The following is a 20,493-nucleotide window of genomic DNA, read 5'->3' as shown; positions in this document are numbered from 1 at the left end:
TTGGGTGTGAAGACCTGAATCCTTTCCAAAAACGACGTCGAGTAGAGGTCTCAAAGGCGATGCTTAACAGCCTAGCTTTGAATCCTACTTTATAAAAACGCATCATTACTGGTGCCGCGACGTAGGTTTATGAAAACAATGACGCTGAAAGCTTTGAAGACCATCCCAGCCGAGGCTTAAAACAAGTGTATGGAAAATTGAATTAAGGCCAAGAGCTTAGTTTTGGAACGATAATAAAGATTATTATCAAAACACGAGAAAATGTAGTGTTTATACCCTGAACAGTGCATATTAAGTTTGCTACGAAGTTTGTAAAACCCAGAAGAAAACGTTGGGGATCTTATAAAATGTATACATACAATAAATGATTAGCATAATGAGCTGAGTCGTATGTCTGTCTGTCTGTGTATATGCGAACTAGTCCCTCAGTTGTTGAGATATCGATCTGAAATTTTGCAGACATTCTTCTGTCCCCAAGAAACTGCTCATTTGTTGGAACCGCCGATATCGGACCACTATAGTATATAGCTGCCATAGTAACTGAACAATCGGAATCAAATGGGAAACGAGTTATCTTCACGAAATTTGGCATGAATTATTTTCTAAGGCAGCATGTAATATCCGAAGAAATTGTTCAGATCAGATCACTTTATAATATAGCTGCCATACAAATTGAATAATCGGAGTCAAGTGCTGGTAAGGAACCTTTATATTTGTGAAGGGTACTATAGCTTCGGTGTAGCCGATGTTAACGTTTTCTCTTGTTTTTGTTAGTATATTTCAAATTTGATCGGATGATATATGTATAATAAAATAACTCTCCAAACATTAGTGCGCTGTGAGCCAATAAACATTTTATCAAAGCACACGCTTTTTTCAGCTATCACCCCATAAAAATAACTCTCAGCAGTAAAAACAGCAGGAGGTAAATAGTTGACTAGATATTTATAACCCGCATGCACCGAGTGCCTGCATACGCACAAATGTACATACAAGTATGTGTGTGTGCTTATGTGGAGTTGTTTTTGTGCTAATTCATGCTTTCAATGAGTATTGTAGAGATTATAACTTCAAAATCGACACTTTCACTCTTGTCAAACGCACACTATCTTTATGATCTAACATCTAATTCCTTAACAACGGTATTTTTTCACAAATACACATATGTGGGTGTGTGTTTATAGTATAAGCGAGGATTGATAAGGCTCATACGCCGTGGCGTTCTTAGAACACCAAAAGCTTTCAATGTGTGTGTGTGTTTGTGCGTGTTTACTATCAGTCGCTGCGGTAAATTCTGATAAGCCGTTAATGACTGCTTTATTTTTCTTTATAGTGGCTTGTAAAACCAGTTGGAAAAGTTTAATTACGCCAATGCCTTCGTGTGTTCGTAACTGTGTATCAATAAACGACACGATCAAGCGACCAAAAGCGAATTGCGTCGACTTTTGAGAAAAGAAAGTTGGAAGGCAATAGTTCAAGACGCACGTCAGTCGCTTTTTGAGACTCGAATGCTGAAGGCGGCATAACGCAGCTGTGGCTTTGTGCGCTGTACTAGTTGTTGTTGTACTTAACTATTGTATGGTAATAATAACTTTGAAGTTGTAACAACAAAATCGGCTAATAATCAATTGAATGTGTGGATAGGAGTAAGTGAACGCAGGCGGAATTTTAAATTAAGCAAAAATATTTATATATTTACCGTAAGTGAGACCTGAGTACATATGTACACGGAACGCAAACCGACAGTTATCAGGTAATTTAGGCATGTTATTGTTGGAAATATACCCATAGGTGTATTTGTAGTCAAGCTTGTTCGGCTTGAAATGCCTGTGGCGTTTTGACACACTACACACTTTTATATATATTATACATATATATATATATATATATATATATAATTATATATTTCCTCCAAGTGTACATCGTGAGCGTGTCTTGCCTGCTAGCTTCGGCTCGAAGCCGACTTTTTTAGCAATCAGTGTACTTGCACAGCTGAGCGGCGTCAAACGTGTTTCATTTCGGGCGTTCAGCGCGGTACCGTCTACGCATAGCGCAAAAACGATCGCGTCAAATTTGCTTTAGTGTTACAATACCCGGTTTGGTTTGGCTTTCGTTTGTGTCGGTTTGTTGGAAAATTACACTACGTGTGTGCAATTCTTACGACGGTCTTAAGCGTGTGTCGCAAACAAAGGAAAATTATACAAGTGAAGGTCATTAATTAATTTTTATGTTAAGTATGCAAAATATTTTTCTTTTAAACGAGAAGGAATGAAAAATGTGTGTAAATTGCACCTATATATTAGAAAGTGCAGGAGAGCAAGCAAGTGTGCAGAGAGTGACTTGTTATCTTAATATTCAAACTGTGAACATAAAATCAAGCTTTGATTTAACTGCATTTGTTAAAGTTGAAGTCTGCAAAGTTTTGTGTTGAATAAAAATTGTAAACTCACAACAATTAGGTTAACTGTCTTAATTAATTGCAGGTTGTCAAAATAGGAACAAAGCCTTGTGAACATTATTAATTTTAGTGATTGTCTTTTGAGTGCGAAAATTATACATTAATTGATATATATTATTTGCACAGGAACACAGATAAAGCGTAAAGTTTCAAACAATCAGCTTAACTCAAACTAAAGTGTAAGAAAATAAAATTTGAAATATTTAAAAAAAAATCGTAAACTTCTCAGTGAAAAAAAAACAAAAATTAATTTTAAATCAATTTAAAAATTATTTAAAAAAAAAAATTTTTAGTTTAATTCTTACTAAACAAGAAAAAACGTTAACTAAGGCTGCAGCGAAGCTATAATACCTTTCACAGTGCGTTTCTTATAGCAAAGAAGGCTAGTAAATGATTTTTGTCACTCAGTTTGTATGACAGCCATATGCTATAGTAGTCTTATCGAAATAATATATTCGTAGATGGAAGTGCTACCTCGGAAAATGATCTGCGCCAAATTTTATAAAAATATCTTGTGAAATGGAAAAACTTCCATAGAAAGACTTAAGTTTAATAGGTCAATTTGTATGGCAGCTATATGCTATAGTTGGCCGATATCGGGGAATTCAACAAATGGGCAGCAACTTGGGGAGAATAATACATGTGCAAAATTTCAGATTGATAACTTAAAAACTCATGTACAAGAGGGACTGGGCTAAATCGATTACGTTTCCGGGTATATATAGATATCAAAATGAACTGAAAATTAAACATTAATTAAATCTGTCATAATTATTATTAAAATTAATTTACACAAGGTCTAACGGTATCTAGTAATATTTAAGTTCTTACATATTATATACATATGTATGTATATTAGAGCGTGTTAATTTACAGAAAATTACATATAATTAAAGGCAGGCAGCCGGAAAGTAAAATAACTGAATAATCGGTTGTATTGGAGATATGTGATATAGTTGTCCGATCTGGCCGATTCTGACATATGAGCAAACTATAATCTCAAAATGCACCAATGTAATAATTTGCATTTGGATATCTTGAAAATTGACGAAAAAATTTTTATAACTCCGAAAAAAAGTTTTCATCATAAAATCGCTGGCTTTAAACCGGTTTTAGACCCATATGCTCTTAAGTATAGATGTTTAGAATGATTCGTTTAACATTTCTCGCATACGCGATTGAAAAACAAAATCGATCTGCTCTAATGTAGGTATATGCAATACTAGGTATAAAAAACCGATCAGTAGAAAAATTTCAATTATGAGCTAAAATATTCATGCAAGAAAGAAAGAGAAAATGAGTGTACATATGGATTTGTAATAAAGCATAAAATACATTATTATTAAAAAATATATATATATATGCTAAAATTTTCAAGAGCGATTTTTGCTCAAATTTGGTGCGATTGACTTTATCCATACATGGTAGATACCAATTGATCCAAAGGTATTCAACTTGGATTCATCTGAGGAAATTACGATCTATTACTGTACTTATGACAACAATCCAATTTACCATTAGTTGGCTCAGAAAAATTTTTTTATCTCCGGCCGTTGAATCCTACCTCTCTGTGCCTACGGCGAACAGTTGAGGCATTCACTAGAACTCCTGTCGCATCACTAAGGTTTTTTCACTTTGTCTGCCTCTTTTTTTTAAGCCATGTAGTATTCAATACCGTCGGTTGAGCCTGTCTTGGCCGACTGTGTTGAAATTTACTACAGTAGTCTTACCGAATTTAATATACAAAAAAAAAATTGCATCATAATCCAATTAGGACAGCGAACTTACTCAAAATTAAAGCTTGTGCAACTGTATACAACTGCTTCTACAAAAATTCGACTGCACTTAACTCTCACGCAGCATTCATAAGACAATTTAAAACTTTACTTTCTTCGTATTATATAATAAATACAAAATTATTGCAGCATAGGTCTCATAGACCTTGTGAGCATAACCTTAATTAATGTCGAACATTCACTAAGTTTGTATTAACTGCTTTTGATTAGGCGTTTCTTTGCTAATTACGTTTAATCTCTGCTTTATGTGAAGGCAACAACAGAGTTATCCAATTGAATTTAATACTAGAGCGTATATAATAGATACCTCATTAATGTGGTCATAATCGTTTAGTCTACTAGTTCACAACTCGCTACACTTTTACAGCTTGCAGACAAACATATTTGAATGTGTAATAAATCTTTTAGAAATTTAAAAATAATAAATGAAAATTAAAAACTTTATTTATCTTCCCATATTTTAGTAAGATGGAGCTAAAGAGGATAACATGCTCTACTATATTCCCAGAATTATGCTTATTTATCAATTTTTGCACTACAATTGGTCCTTCCGTACTTCATATAAATATTTTAAAAATATATTATGGCAACTCAGAGCTGGATTTCATCTATAAATTATTAAGTTTAAATTTAAGGCTTCTGTAGGTTGATTCTATCCAAAACAAACAAAAAAAAGATTTCCGTCTACTGTAGGGATTCAAGAGATATTCGTTGATAATAAATAATGAAAGCTTTTTTAGAATAGTTGGAATGAAATTAGCCATCTCCGTTTAGTTATGAGTAACTAGAGTAGGAGCAACGAATTTTGAATGTGTTGAAAAGAGATCAATAAAAGCACCTTTTCTGTTGAAACTGTTAGCGATTTTTGTGTTTATGGGAGTTGCTCAGGGATCCTTGTAAAAGGTGTAATCAAAGCTGTTATGAAAGCTTTCGGTAATTGAGCATCCAGTAGTCCAAACCTCAGCTTTAAGGCAGATAAAACAGAAATTTTAAAGAGAAAACTAGTTTGAGCATACTGAAGTTGCGGCTTGTGGTTCGGATGAAAAAATGTATATATGTATATTAGGGTGGAGCGAAATTTTTTTTTTTTTAACAACTAGAAGTAAATTTTCGAGTTAAATTTTTATTTCGTAAAAAATTTTTGATAAGTGTTCTTGAAACTGTGTAGAGTCCTCTTTCTAGCAAATCAAAAGTTATCAACTTAAAAAAAAATGTTGTGGTCATTATTGGAGTTTTAAAAAAAAGTCTAAACGACAACATGCTTTCCTTAAGCGTCAAAATAAATTTTGGGTCAAAAACCGTCACATTCGGTAATTTTTATATAAATGCGAAGAGTTTAAAACAATAAAAAATATTTTTTGTCAAAATTTTAACTCGAAATTTACTTTAAAACTGAGTGGGCCTCTAGATGTTAAAAAAATTTTTTTTTTCCAAAAACTTTTTTTTTTTATCTACAGATTTTACCATCAGGCTAAGCAAAAAATTTTTTTTCGCTCCACCCTAATGTATTAACATATAAAGATATCTGCAGAGCTCAAAATTTATTGAAATATAATTAATGGTTTTGCCTTCGGCTAACACGATTCGAATTACATTCATATAAATACATGCTTTTATATAATGCCGCTATATACCATATGCTTATATTAATATATATAAAATATATACATTGTTGAAACTTGTCCAAGACACAAAACATTTGTTTAACAAAACAATAAATCACTTCAAAATTGTTAATAGCAAATTTTTTTTTTATTATTGTAATTAATTGTTTGCTTTGTCTTGGAAAAGCACTGAAATATTAAGCAAGCACTTGATAAAGTATTTTTGTAGTATTATTGCTATTTCTTATACCTTCTAATTATTCTAATATTCCTTTTACTTTGGCAACAACTTTAACAAGAAATATTTAAATAAAATATCTCACAGTGTTTACTGCCTTGTTAGACAGTGTTAGCACGTTAATTTACCGTTTTCATCTTTTTTACTTAATTTATTTTTACTTAAAAAAGTAAATTGCCGTTTTGCATGTGTATATAACTGTATTTAATCAACACCAAATGTGTGACGTACGCAAGTCTGTAAGTACGAGTATGTGTATTTATTTGGCAGCAACAATTGTTGTTGACATTTATTTTGAGTCGATGAACTTTATTGCAAGTACATTACTGTAAATGAATGTATAACTTCTCATGTTTAGATATGTGTGTCAAAAAACATACATTTTAAACGAAATTTTTAAAAGTCGAGAAATAAAAATCCCCGTTCAACGAGTTTATTTTTCAACAGTAAATTTATAAAATGAAATAAAAAATATTTTACTGAACTCAATCAGCTTTAGAACGTGTTTAAAATTTGAGTTATTTCACTTTTTTACAACTCAGAACAATAAACATTTTAAAGACTGAGACAACAGACGAAGCCTGAACGGAGTCGTTTGCCTTCACGCTGAAATTTCGAACATATTTTTGATGATGGAGATGGAAACATTCATATGATTCACAAATTTCACAAAGTAGATTTTAGCTGCAAAACCTTGAAACTAAAAATAAAACTATAACAAAGTGTTTGCGATCTAAACAAAGTGTGTTTTCTGACCTTGTCAGTTCAAGTTAACTTTTAGTTAAAAATTACTATAATAAATCGAAAAAAAGTTCGAAGAAAGCTCGTGTCTAATGCTTTATGAATCCGCAACAATTCGCAGATTTTAAAAATCATTAATCGTTTTGTCGGTATGGTGCCAACAATTGAAAAGAACTCTTTTTGACTTAGCGAAAGCTGCACAGTTCAGAAGAAAATTATGAGATGCTTCCTCAACTGTGATAATTTGCCTTCGTCCAAAAGGTTTAGTCTCACCTTGCTTAGAGCAAGTAGTTCAAAATATTTTTCGCTCACATATATCTGTAAAGATTTGTGACAGTGTACAAAAGAATTTGTGATCACACTGACATTTGTTATAGAGGTATTTGACCATACCTCCCTTAATACGCATACATCCAATATGAGGATCTCCGTATTTTAGGTTAAAAGATTTACAAATAGAATCCAATTTTTCACATTAAGTAAAGTCAAATAATGTTGCAGAAACTGCAAACAAAAATTAAGCTTTCCAAATTATATTCTCTGAGCTGTATTCAACATCTATCTCTTTATCTATCAACATCTATCTATAAAAATAAAACGATATCAAATTTCCTTTGATTTGATGATAAGAAATTCATTAATAGAAATAACAAATTTCTTCCATAGAATGTGCAACAGTACAAGAATTGGCACTAAATGTCGCAAAAAATTAAAAACTTTATAAATTATTTATAAAAGTGTCCATAAATTAACAGGCCTTGAAGCCCTTTATATTGAAGTGGAAGAAGAAATTATACTGCTATTAAAATTTTTCCCATAGCAGTTATCAGCTTTCCACTTAGTTTTTTTTATCAAACTATTTTGTTTTATGGGCAGTAAATCAAGGGTTATATATTTTAAACGGCAATATATTTTCAATTTCTTTTTATTTCCGTAATAGAATTTATTAATGTGTCTCGCCTATTGGCCATACGATAAGCTTATTAAATTTGTTTGCAGACGAGGAACTGCCAGCTTTTGCCAACGAAAGAGTTATCAATAGTTCTTGATAAAGTTTATGACGTTAGCTGAACATATTGTACATTTACATACATATATGGTATATGTAATATACATATATTACATTTATGGCATGAAAACAAGTGTGAGCGAAAATTAAATATTTTAGGAGCGATTAATGAACAAAGAAATAAGAAAATCGTAAAAATATTTATATATATTTATTTCTTTGATATAGTCTAGACCTGTGTTCGCCTTACACCGATCAAAATTGTCCCGAACTCACAAAAAAAGAATACGTTTTCACGTATTTAAATATAAAACTTTAATAATAGTAATCTTTATGATTATCAATGACTTTCATTGCTTTGAGCGCATTTTGAATTATTTGTGTCGGATTTTTTTTTTTGTCTTTGCTAGACTTTTCGACGTCATATTCACGTCTCGTCACCAGTAATGATGCGTTTAATGACGATACGGTTCTTAGCTACGTTTTCAGGCAACTCCTTTGCGACCACTATTCGATGTCGTTTTGCTAAAGATTCAGGTTTTTTGGTACGACACTAGCATTGATATGCTTCATATCTAAAACATTAACCAAATCATACCCATTTAAGTCCATCCATAAGAGATGTTGAGATATTCTTCTATCTCTGGCTATGCCAACACAGCGATTTCAAGCACTGTTTCTTTAACTTTTTCGATGTTATCGTCATTAGCAGATATGGATGTACGACTCGCATGAGGCAAGTTTTCAATGATTTCACAACCTTCACTGAATGCTTTGTGATTCCATTGGAAGCATAAAATTTCAAGTAAAAATCGACACATAAACTTTACGCTTCGAAAACAAGCAGCTTTTAGTTTTCACTAAAAATTTTGCTTCTGATATAACAAAAATTGGCTAATGCTGCTCAAAAATTGAATCGAACAAACAATTGGTATAAATGACATAAACTGGCCTAAGAAATTAAGAATGGAAAATCTAAGGGTTATACCATTTTATGTAGGTGACCACTTACTATCTTTGATTGAAGTCTACTACAAAATAATAATTTTTTTTCTACAAGCGAGTGGAATTGTGGCGAATCGAAGACACCTATGAGTCTAATACATCGCCATGCCATCATATTAAGAAGTATAAAGATCGCATGCGATACATTTCCTACAGGGTGTCCGGTATTTATGATTTTATTTACTACAATTTGACTGTGATTATATTTATTATATTTAATTTCCCACAACACTGTTTCTGTATTTGTTTGAGCTCTTGTTTTATTATATTTACCACTGTTCAGGGTATACTAAGTTTGCCACGTAGTTTATAACAACTAGAAAGATAAATTGGAGACGTTATAAGGATATAATATGTATATAAATGATCAGCGTGACGACCTGAGTTGATTTAGCTATGTAAGTAAATTTGTAAATACGGTAACAAGATCCTCAGTTTTTAAGATATCGATCTGAAATTCTACACACGTCCTTTTCTCACAAAGAAGCTGCTAAACTGAACAATCGGAATCAAGCACTTGTACCGGAAACTTTTGTATTTGGCGTAACATCTTCACGAAATTTGGCATGGGTTATTTTCTAAGACAACAATGTAATCTCCGAATAAATTGTTTAGATCGGATCACTATAGCATACAGCTGCCATACAAACTTACCGATCAAAATTAACTCATTGTATGGAAAACTTTTTCATTTGAAGAGATATCTTAACCAACTTTAGCATGGATTATTATCCAAGGCAACGCTAAAATAGCTGAAGAAATTTTTCAAATCGGGTCACCATAACATATCGCTGTCATACAAACTGACCGACTAAAATCATTATAATGATTTTTTCATACACTTTTATGATATAAGAAATGCACCTGTAAAGGGTATTACAGCTTCGGTGCAGCCGAAGTTAACGTTTTTTTTTGATTTTTGTTGACATTGCATGCTGGCACAATTTAAAGAAAAGCTGAAAAGGTTGCGAAGTGGATTAAGCAGCGAATAAATACTACAACTACAAATAGCACTTGCATAACATTCTTTATACACACACACACAAAGGCACTTATGTGCATGCAATGCATTTCATTGATAATCTACTCTCTCATTGTTGTTGTTGTTGCTGCTGTTTGCTTTTGTAGCTGAAAGCCACTTAATGAAATTGCCTGCTGGCAGCGCGGGCGCGAGTTAATGAGCGTGTATGAGTACTCGTATGTGTAGTGTGCAATAAACTAACTGCTCTGCCAAACGTAATCGCTCACATCATTATAATATTTATCTACATTTTTGTGATTTGCGAGCGAAATGTCAATAACAATGTTATACTTCTAATTTCTAAAAACATGCAAACTTTCTGGCGCTCCATGTGTGCCGCCGTTTTGTGGCTATTTGTTTAGTTTTCTTGTTGGGTTTTTTTATTGTTGCTGTTTTTTTAATAATTTTTTTTTTGCGATTTCTTTCTGCATGATAAATTTCGTTTGTTTGCTGATAAGTGCCGCGCAGATTAAGTTAATCGCAATTGACTGAGGGAAATGCGTAATATATGCTTTTAGATTGGCGGAAAGATTTCCATAATTTAGAGTTGTCATAAGCGACATAAAACTTAAATACATAAAAGGACACATATATGTAATATATGTAGTACATATGCACGTGTAATGTCATAGACAGATATAAATGTTTTGCCAACAGATTTCAAGAACAGTAAAAATTGTGGAGATTAGTCAGCGGCGGTGTAGCTGGATATAAAAAAGGTGCAATAAAATTCAATTATATTGTATATACCTATAATAATACAAATTATATGTGCCTTTAGAGTTTGCAGTTGTTTTTAGCTAATTAAAAATAATGAAGTAACCTCCACTTGAAAGCTCCAAAAGATTTTTAAGAACCTTTCTAATTTGAAAACTACTATACTATTGTATAAATATATGCAAGCGTGCGTCCTCTTTATACCCCGAACAGGGCATATTAAGTTTACCACGAAGTTTGTAACACCTAAACGAAAACGTCGGAGATCCTGTAAGGTATATACATGAGAGAGGAACGAAAAAAAAAACATATTTTTTTTTAATTTGCCTGAGGGTCAAATTTGTATATTATAAAATAAGAAAATTTTTGGAAACATTTTTTCGAAAATTTTTTGTTTTAACATCTAGAGGCACTTTTAAAGTAAATTTCGAATTAAATTTTTTTTGACAAAAAAGTATTTTTTGTTGGTTCAAACTATTCACATTTATATAAAAATTACCGAATTTGACGGTTTTTGACTCAAAATTTATTTTAACGCTTAAGGAAAGCATGTTATCGTTTAAGACTTTTTTTAAAACTCCAATAATGACCACAAAAAATTTTTTAAGTTGATAACTTTTAATGGGTCAGAAAGAGGACTCTGCACAGCTTTCCTACTAACACTTATCAAAAAATTTTTACGAAATAAAAATTTTAAATCGAAACTTTACTTTAAAAGTGCCTCTAGATGTTAAAAATTTTTTTTTTTTTTCAAAAATTTGCCTTTTGCAAATCGGATCACTTTAGTATATAGCTGTCATTCGATCTGTGATCGATCAAAATCGAGATAAAGATCTTTATAAAATATATGTTTGCCTTCTTTAGTAACCTAAGTTTAACTACAAGGTATAAATTCAACTAGAAGCACGGTACATATTCGATATAAAGATCCTAAAAAAGCTATATACCGATTTCCACAACTTTTAATTACAGTTTGATGCTTGGAAAATGTCGATTTTTGTTCCAATATCTTTACTTAAGTTTGAGTTATCTACTGAGTAGAAGAATGCTGTTATGATTTTCTTTATATAATATTGGAAGTAGGCATGGTCGTAGTCCGCTTCAGCCATTTTTATACCATATTAAAAGGAGATAATGCAAATATTAGGGTCCCAATTAGTCAAGTGATTTGTCAGATATGAGATAGTTTTCAAAAAATAAATGCCAAAGAATGTTTTTTCGAACGGTAATAAACATTCCTTATAAAATTTGAAGTTTCTGTGATTCCGTTTTTTTATTAAGGAGGGGCCATATGGATCTTATACCTATGTATAATAATATAAATATTTACCAAATTCACGAGCAAAAGCAAATGTACAAACTGATTTACAATTTGCTGCAGAAAAAATTGCATTATTAGTAATAACCAATATATAAATATGTATGTATTTATGATGAATCTGTTAGCGGAAAACAGCTGTACTAAAAAGTAATCACACGTTTTGTTCTAAAATGTTAAATATTTTACAAATGTTTTGTATTGACAAACATATTTATAATTATGGAAATATAATGTGCTGGGTAAGTGGAGTTTAAGTACTGAGGCTAATCCACGCGAAGGAGAATGCCTGAATCATACCTGAACAGTTTCAAAACAGCCCATTCTAATACCAAAAATTCATAAAGATAGCTCAAAAATCACCATATATCAACAAAGCGCCTTGAGCATATCACAAATCTGTTGAGCGACTTATTGCGATGCCAACAAGTACGCCTGGATGACTGAAAATATAATTCTAGACGTTTCAAACTGGATCTATGGAAAACTAGACAATCCAAACGAGGATGTGTATATGATTCCAGCTCAGCTACATCCAGTTTACTTTTTAGTCTAACTACATCCATCAGACTTAGCAAAACTAGGCGTTGATTCCAAGTTGTAATAACCTTCCCCTGGATATTAAATTTATTTCCACATTAAAAATATATTTTTTTTATACAAATGTTAGTTTAGAAGTTAAAATTTTATCGACTAATAAAAATGTATCGATTTTTAAGTGAGTATTGGAATTTTGAATACCATATCTGCATGTCGTATAGCCACTACGCAGAACCTCGAAGCCTTGTACCTCTTTTGATTGCCCTAAGCAAGTGTGTTTTTCCAGCAAACAGTCATATATCTGCATACAATGCTAAACCCTCAAGCGTATTTTTGCTAAGAAGCCGTTCGGATACAGCTCTAATCTTCTAGATTTATTTATCAGAGCATACCAAGAGGCAGATCAGAAGTGAAAGGGGAATTTTAAATAAATTTAGAATTTTTTAAAACTGAAGCCCTCAAACTGGCTTCGGTATCTAATTGCCGGATCACACAAAAGCTTCTCGGTTAAGCAAGTTAGTTTACAACCTCCTATAGAGAGATTTCTCTTTGCTACCAAATTTTAAATTTTTTTCAACAGTTATTTCCGATCTAAATTATTGTCGTGACGTTGGAGCAATTATTACCATAACATCTATAAAAGTATTACCATATGTACTTTAAAAGATAGCTGCGTTATTTCGTATAAAATTAGAAGGTATTTCTAAATGTATGCAATTTGTTGGCATCATCTTATTTTAATTAAAAACACATCCTCTTATATAGCAACTTTTTAATATTCAGATATAATTTTTTTGAGTTTCCGGTAAAAATATACCTTAGAAATTTTATATAGGTGGCAACTCTTTTTGAAACTCTATACATAATATTTTTATAGCCAGAACAGGGTATGTTAAAATTGCCACGAAGTTTGTAACACCCAGAAGAAAGGAAACGGAAACTTATACACAAATGATTAGCACGACGAGCTGTTCGTTTGTGCTGACCGCCGATATCGGACCACTATAGCATATAGCTGCCACACAAACTAAACGAACAAATTAAAGTTCTGTTTTTTTTTTACTTGACAAGATATCTTCACGAAGTTTGAAATGGATGATTGATCAAGCTAATACGAAAACACTCGAACAAATTGTGCAAATCGAAGCTCTATGGCATATGGTTGCCATACAAACTAACCAATCAAAATCAAGTTTTTGTATGGAAACTATTTAATTTGTGAAGGGTATTATAGTTTCGGTGCAACCGAGGTTAACGTTCTTTTCGTTTTTCAATGAATTTGAAGAATTCTAAAATTAATTGGCAATTCTTCTTGGGTCAGGAAACTCTCAGTTGCACCCATAAATTTATAAATCCGTCGAGAAAAATCGTGATTTATAAAACTTATATTTGCTACTATACTCATATTGAATAAAAAATGTAGACATATGTATACTTATGTGTATATGTATTAATATAAAATTGTGTATTTAATTACAGGAAATGCAGTTCGTATAAGTTAACCAGAACTTCACATTTTACAAAAAATCCCAGCAACGAAAATCTAAAAGCGGTAAATTGCTTAACAATTTCTGGTTTACAGCTCAATTATAAACTCAACCATACTTGTGCAATAAATAAATCGTAAGCCACTAAACCGCAATGGAGGACGTTGTAAAAAGCGAAAAATTCAATGGACATAAAATGGAGATTGCGCACCATGATCCGTAAGTCAAGCCAGCAAATGTAATATTCTTATGTACAGTAATCTTAGTCAGCCGCAAGAAACTCAAATTATCGATTAACCGATTATATATAAATATATATATATTAATATATAAGTATGTTTATATTTTTTTTTTGTAGCTAAATTTGTTCATTTTTCATTTTCTTTTGCGTACGCTCGTAAACATTTTATTATTACTTAATATCTGCATATTTGAATTCCGCCACTTCGTCATTAACTCTCCGCTTCGAAAAAAAGTTGTTTGACCAGTAAATCAATTCACTTCAGTACGCCTTCTGAATAGACGAATGTTCCGCATGTCTAATGTATAAACCGCAAGATAATAAGTACATAGGTATACATACTTATACTTGTATGAACTAGCAAATATTGATACGAATACATTGCTGGGTACAGTGGATCGATTAAAAAGTTTATAAAAAATCTGTAAGTGATGGCTTTTGTCAAACAAATGTCAGATAGTTCCGGATAGCTTAATGATAAATGGTTTCTGTCAATCTAATCTCTTCTTGTTCTTCCAAACTAACTAAATATTAAAAAATTTTTATGTATACGTACATATATTAATCTTTAAAATGACAAATTTCTCAAATAATTTTTTATGGTCTTACTACAAAATTGTATTAATTTACCCAACGTAATTGTTCAAATATGCAAATATTTCTCTGAATCTAATATACAATAACTATAGTTAAATATAAAATTTTGGAAAGTTGGACACGCCTTCAAAAGTACTTTTCTTTTCAGACGTTCTAAAACATCTTTACTTAATAAATGCTAATAATAATAATAAAAATATTTCATGAATTTTATTTAATACAAAATTTGAAACAAGTGGCAACACTTTTCAAATAAACAATCTCAATTATAAACCCTTTAAAAACTCTCCATTTGGTTGCTTATGTTGTAACATGTTCATCTAAATAGTTTTATTAAATTACAATTGCAAACAGGTGGCAACTCATAACAAATTCCAATGAGAGTTTCCAAAAAATAATTATAATTTTATAAAAAGAATCGTTACAAGATCGATTAAGTAGAATTTTTTTTAATGTTTTTTGAAACAGTTGGCAACACTCTAAAAATTTTAATGTGGGTTATTTAAAATAACAAGAAGTTCAAAAAACCAATCTCAACTATAAACGTATCTAAACCTCCCCATTTGGTAATTATGTTGTAACAGTACGTTCATCTTAACAATTTTATTGAAACAAAATTGCAAACAGCTGGTAACCCATAAAAAATTTCAATCGAATTTTTACAAAAAAAAAAATTTGAATTTTATAAAAAAATCGTTACAATATCGATAAAAAATATTTATGATAGAAATTTTTTTCTTAAACAGTTGGCAACCCTCCAAAAATTTCATTATGAGCTCTTCAAAGAACATTTTTATTTTTACAAATAACAACTACAGAATCGATCAAATGGAATTTTTCTTAGACATTCTTTGCATAATAGGTACCACTGTGCAGCCTCAACTGCAAAAAGAACAGTTGAGCCATACAAAAGAAATATTTGCCTCCAACAAACAATTTCAAATTGCTTACGAGTATAAACTACATATGTATATACATATAAATAATATATAAATGTAATATTTTTAATTAACAACACCTGTAGATATGTAAGTTCTATATATAGAGCATTTATGCATATTTACATAAGTACATATATATATAAACAGTCTTACTAAAAACAAATCAATGAAAACCAGTTGCTTAACCGCGCAAAAGCAGCAACAATGATAACAATGCGCTAACAGTTTCCCATTCACCCGTTCATTAAACTTGCCGCCAAAGTGGGTAAACATAACTGAGCAACTCATTGTTGTCTTGGCGAAAGCGAAAGTTAGACAAAATAGATCAGCAAGTAGAACTGTTGATTTAAGCCCAGTAATTTGTATGTTTCGCAGGCATTAATCGGTAATAGTAGAGTATAATTCGAAGGCGTGTGGCATGCGGACGGCCTTGAATGCCGTTGCAGCTGATCAAACATGATGGTTTGGTATGTGCGCCACCCACAACACTTCAACGATATACCACAAAATCGCTGGCAAACAAATTGTAGCATTTTATTTATAAAGTCATTCGTTCATTCAGCTGTTTTATAAATGGGTTTGAACAAATTTTGTAAAAAAAAAAACATAAGTTTATATTAATAATTTTGGATAAAGAGTTAGTTAGGAATTTGTCTAACCAAAACTTAGCTATTAATTAAGAAAACGTTCTCCAAAATTACTCATTTATAATAAATCCAAAAAATATTCTGGTTAAATGAAATATCTACCATAGATATCCTCAGCTTTAGCGACCTCTACTCGAACTAGTTTTTGAAAAAAGTCCAGCTCTTTTGGTACGAGTCTACCATTGAAATGTTTCATACCCAAAACATCCACCAAATTGCGTTGAGTCGATCCATGACCAATGTTGAGAACCTCTGCTATCACTCTGACGTCAACATAAGGCCAGTTTCCGATGATCGAGTCAAATTTCCTCACATGGTATATGTAGCTTCTCGAGGAAGTAAAACTTCATAGCGATCGCTTTCGCTTAATATTTTCAAATGCTTTTCAAAAACATATATCTGGCTTATATTGAGTAATTATATGAGAGAATTTGTGTAATTTTACTTAAAATGTTTTCAATTTACCATACGATAGGGAAATCTACTAATTGCCATTACTGGGTCAATAATATAATTATATTGACTTTGGTTTCAGTTAAAATATCAACAACGAAAAATCAAATAAAAAGGGTATGGCAATAATAGTGATTAAATTTAGACGTTAATTGAATCAATTAAATTTCGACGGTAATTACCACTATATCAACTTTTTAGTTGCGAACGTAATTGCTTCAGATAAAATAAATAAAAATCTTTCAAGTGTAGAAAAGAATAAACAAGATTAAAGATGACAAGATTGCCGAAAATTCGTTTAAGGGCCAATTGAGTGGATTTAATTGAGTCGGTGTGAATAACAAACGACACGACTCAATTTGCTGCTTAATTGTGTTGACTAAAATTTTTTTTGCATATAGTGATAAAGAAGTATTATAGAAAGTTAGCAATGAAAAAACTTAATTACTAATTGAGTATGACTTATTGAGTACTTATGAATACTTCACTCAATTACTTGGCTACAATATCTTATGGAGCTTAGAGAAAAATATGTTTTATCTGGCAAAATGGAATATCTCATGAATTAAATTACTAATTTATAAATTAATTATCTCACTATCCTTATATACCAACAGCAATGAAATAGTCGAAGCTGTACCACTGTCATGGAAATTTTGGAAAAAACGTCGCTATGTTGTCGTCTTCTTGGCATTCCTCGGATTCTTCAATGTTTACTCGCTGCGTGTTAACCTCAGTGTGGCGATTGTGGCAATGACTGAGAATCGCACAGTAATCGATGATGCTGGCAATATCTCGTATGAACAAGACTTTCCTTGGGATTCGAAGCAGAGAGGTCTGATATTGAGTTCATTCTTCTATGGTTACATAACAACACAGTTTATTGGCGGTTTTATTGGCGCCAAAATTGGTGGCAACATTGTGAGTGAATGCGCATGCGCTCTTGAGTTTCTGTTGCCATGAATTTGAGTAATCGCATATTTATTTTTATTTATGTTTCTTTTAGGTATTTGGCTTAGGTATCGGTACCACGGCGCTATTGACGCTGCTAACACCCTTGGCCGCTAAGCATAGCTTGGAGATGTTCCTTGCTGTGCGCATCATTGAAGGTGTTTTTGAGGTGAATATCTAAGAAGTTTCTGAACTTGAAAAATCGGAGCACGTATTTTTGTAATTGTGGGTGTGACTATTTTGAGGGTATAAGCTTATAGGGAAATATAAAATTTTTATGAACACCCATTTTTTTCTAAAAAAAAAGTTCCCACCAGATAAACTTACAAAGCTTAAAGCCACTGTTTTTAATTGTACTCGAGAGTTTACCGACAAGTAAACTCTCGCATTATCTCTTCACCCTTTTATAGATCATCGCAGATACTTAAATTAGTATTTTTACCAAAAAATTCGAAGTGGTACCTGGGTCCACTCCGCAAAATGCTCAATTATTTCGGAACTTTAGAGTTACCAGCTATAAGAGCTAATTTTTAGCATATAACGAGGTCTAAACCCTATACTTTCTACCAAATCTCATTACCTATTCTAGGTCAAATTTTATCTCTTAGTTTTCAAACTTTTTTTCTCGGAAGAGAACCCTACAACTCTTTGCCGCATACACCTTTTAAAGCGCAAGAAATTTTTTTGGGCTTGCTTCTCAGTTAAGTAGTCGGGAACTTGATGTAAACGAGTGTTGGTTAAACACATTCTAACCAATAAGATAGGCTTTTAATACGCAGATTCTACTTCCTTCTAACTTAAATTACTAAACGTACTCTTTCAAGGGCGTCACCTTCCCCTGCATACACGCTGTTTGGTCGCGTTGGTCACCACCGCTGGAACGTTCGCGCATGGCCTCCATTGCTTTTGCGGGCAATTACGCCGGTACCGTTATAGCTATGCCTTCATCGGGTCTCTTAGCCTCGGCTTACGGTTGGGAGAGTGTCTTCTATGTATTCGGTACAATAGGATTAGTATGGTTCTGTATATGGATGTTGGTGGTGCGTTCGAGTCCGGATCGTGATCGTTACTGCTCTGACGATGAACGTGAATATATACAAAAGAAAATCGGTTATTGCGGCAATAAGCAAATTAAACATCCCTGGAAGGCGATATTCACCTCGAAACCATTCTATGCTATTATCGCTTCGCATTTCTCTGAGAATTGGGGTTTCTACACGCTGCTAACGCAACTGCCCACATTTTTGAAAGGTTTGACGATATATTCTTGGCGTAAATAGTTTTGTAATTTCAATTTTTTCACCATTTTAGACACACTCAACTTTAATCTGGATAAAACTGGTTTCGTTTCGGCTGTACCATATCTGGCCATGGGTATACTGCTCGGTGTCTCGGGCTACTTGGCTGATTGGCTGCAGATTAAGAAAATTCTAACAACCACGCAAGTGCGTCGCTACTTCAATTGTGCTGCCTTTCTCGCGCAGACAACTTTTATGGTTCTTACTGCCTACCTCTTGGATCCAACATGGTCGGTTGTTTGCATTACTATAGCAGTGGGCTTAGGCGCCTTCGCGTGGTCGGGCTTCGCGTGAGTGCTTTAACATTTATTCGTTCAAATTCACCAAGCTCATCGAATTTCTTTTCTGTTTTAGTGTTAACCACCTCGATATTGCACCACAACATGCTAGCGTTTTGATGGGCATCGGTAACACATTCGCCACCATTCCCGGCATTGTCAGCCCCATGCTGACTGGCTACTTGGTCACGAATAAAACGGCTGAGGAGTGGAAAGCGGTGTTCTTCATTTCGGCCGGTATCTATCTCATCGGTTGTATCGTCTATTGGTTCTGGGCTTCGGGTGAATTGCAAGAGTGGGCAAAACCACCCGAACAAAAGGCGGCTGAGGCGGAGGAACGTCAGCGTGCTGTGTTGGCTAACAGCAATGGCAAAGCAGGTTATGTGAACGCTGCAGCTGAGTTGAAAGAGCAATAATTCATATTTATATACACATGAGCATGCATATAAACATTACTACATACATATTTACATATGTGTACATACGGAAAAGTTGTGATACAGAGTGTAAGAAGCAGCGAAGAGGCGAATATTGTGCATATCCATATAAATTTCTCCTATTGATGTAATAATTAGTTAAGCGAAAACAGTTGTTTGTAGATATATGCCTAGTTTAAGTAAAAGTGTTGAATGAACAATACCAATTTTAGCGACATGGAAAAGTAAATATAAAATATAAATAAAATACCTAGTATTCTTAAAGAAAAGCAGATAATTATTATTTTGAATGCCTAAAGGTATGCAATGGTATTTGAAGTAGCGGAAAGATGTTGCACAGTAGGAAATTGGAAAGCGAAGTGTAAAAAACAAAAATAGAGGTAAATATAGTTTTTTGTTTTTATAAATTTATACATTATTTTATTTTTATTTTATTTTATTTATTACCGATAAAACAACAACCCCTATATCATATAAATAGGAGAGGGCTTATAAATATTAAATCAGATTAGATTCGAGATTAAGGCAGCTGCTCAATCGGGAGATCACACTTGAACCATTACAAAGAAGCCATTTATAATACCGAACAAAAATTATGTAAGGTTAGGTAATCTGGAGCCACGAAGTATCTCACACTGAGTGTTGATAGTGACAGTTCTTTATGATGCCACCAACCCCCAGATTTGGACAAGCAGTAACCTCGCAAATCAACAAAG

The 20,493-nt window shown here is 32.6% G+C and overlaps 1 protein-coding gene across 4 annotated transcripts; it reads left to right on the top strand.

Annotated features, from left to right (window-relative positions):
- Positions 1-1,480: 1,480 nt before the first annotated feature.
- Positions 1,481-20,046, top strand: MFS9 (major facilitator superfamily transporter 9). 4 transcript variants are annotated; one of them, XM_014248302.3, is made up of 7 exons: positions 1,481-1,753; positions 13,927-14,153; positions 17,431-17,734; positions 17,820-17,933; positions 18,589-19,015; positions 19,076-19,352; positions 19,417-20,046. In XM_014248302.3, the coding sequence occupies exons 2-7, from the start codon at positions 14,089-14,091 to the stop codon at positions 19,754-19,756; spliced, it is 1,527 nt and encodes a 508-aa protein (XP_014103777.2). In that variant the 5' UTR covers positions 1,481-1,753; positions 13,927-14,088; the 3' UTR covers positions 19,757-20,046. The 4 variants fall into 4 exon arrangements, with proteins under 4 accessions (XP_014103777.2, XP_014103774.2, XP_014103776.2 ...); XM_014248299.3 differs by having other exon boundaries at positions 1,482-1,646; XM_014248301.3 differs by lacking the exon at positions 1,481-1,753 and adding an exon at positions 1,963-2,210.
- Positions 20,047-20,493: the final 447 nt, after the last annotated feature.

Source organism: Bactrocera oleae, chromosome 6 (genome assembly GCF_042242935.1).
Source record: "Bactrocera oleae isolate idBacOlea1 chromosome 6, idBacOlea1, whole genome shotgun sequence".
Taxonomy (NCBI): domain Eukaryota; kingdom Metazoa; phylum Arthropoda; class Insecta; order Diptera; family Tephritidae; genus Bactrocera; species Bactrocera oleae.
Note: the sequence above shows the minus strand (reverse complement) of the source record. Positions and strands in the feature narration are given on the sequence as shown.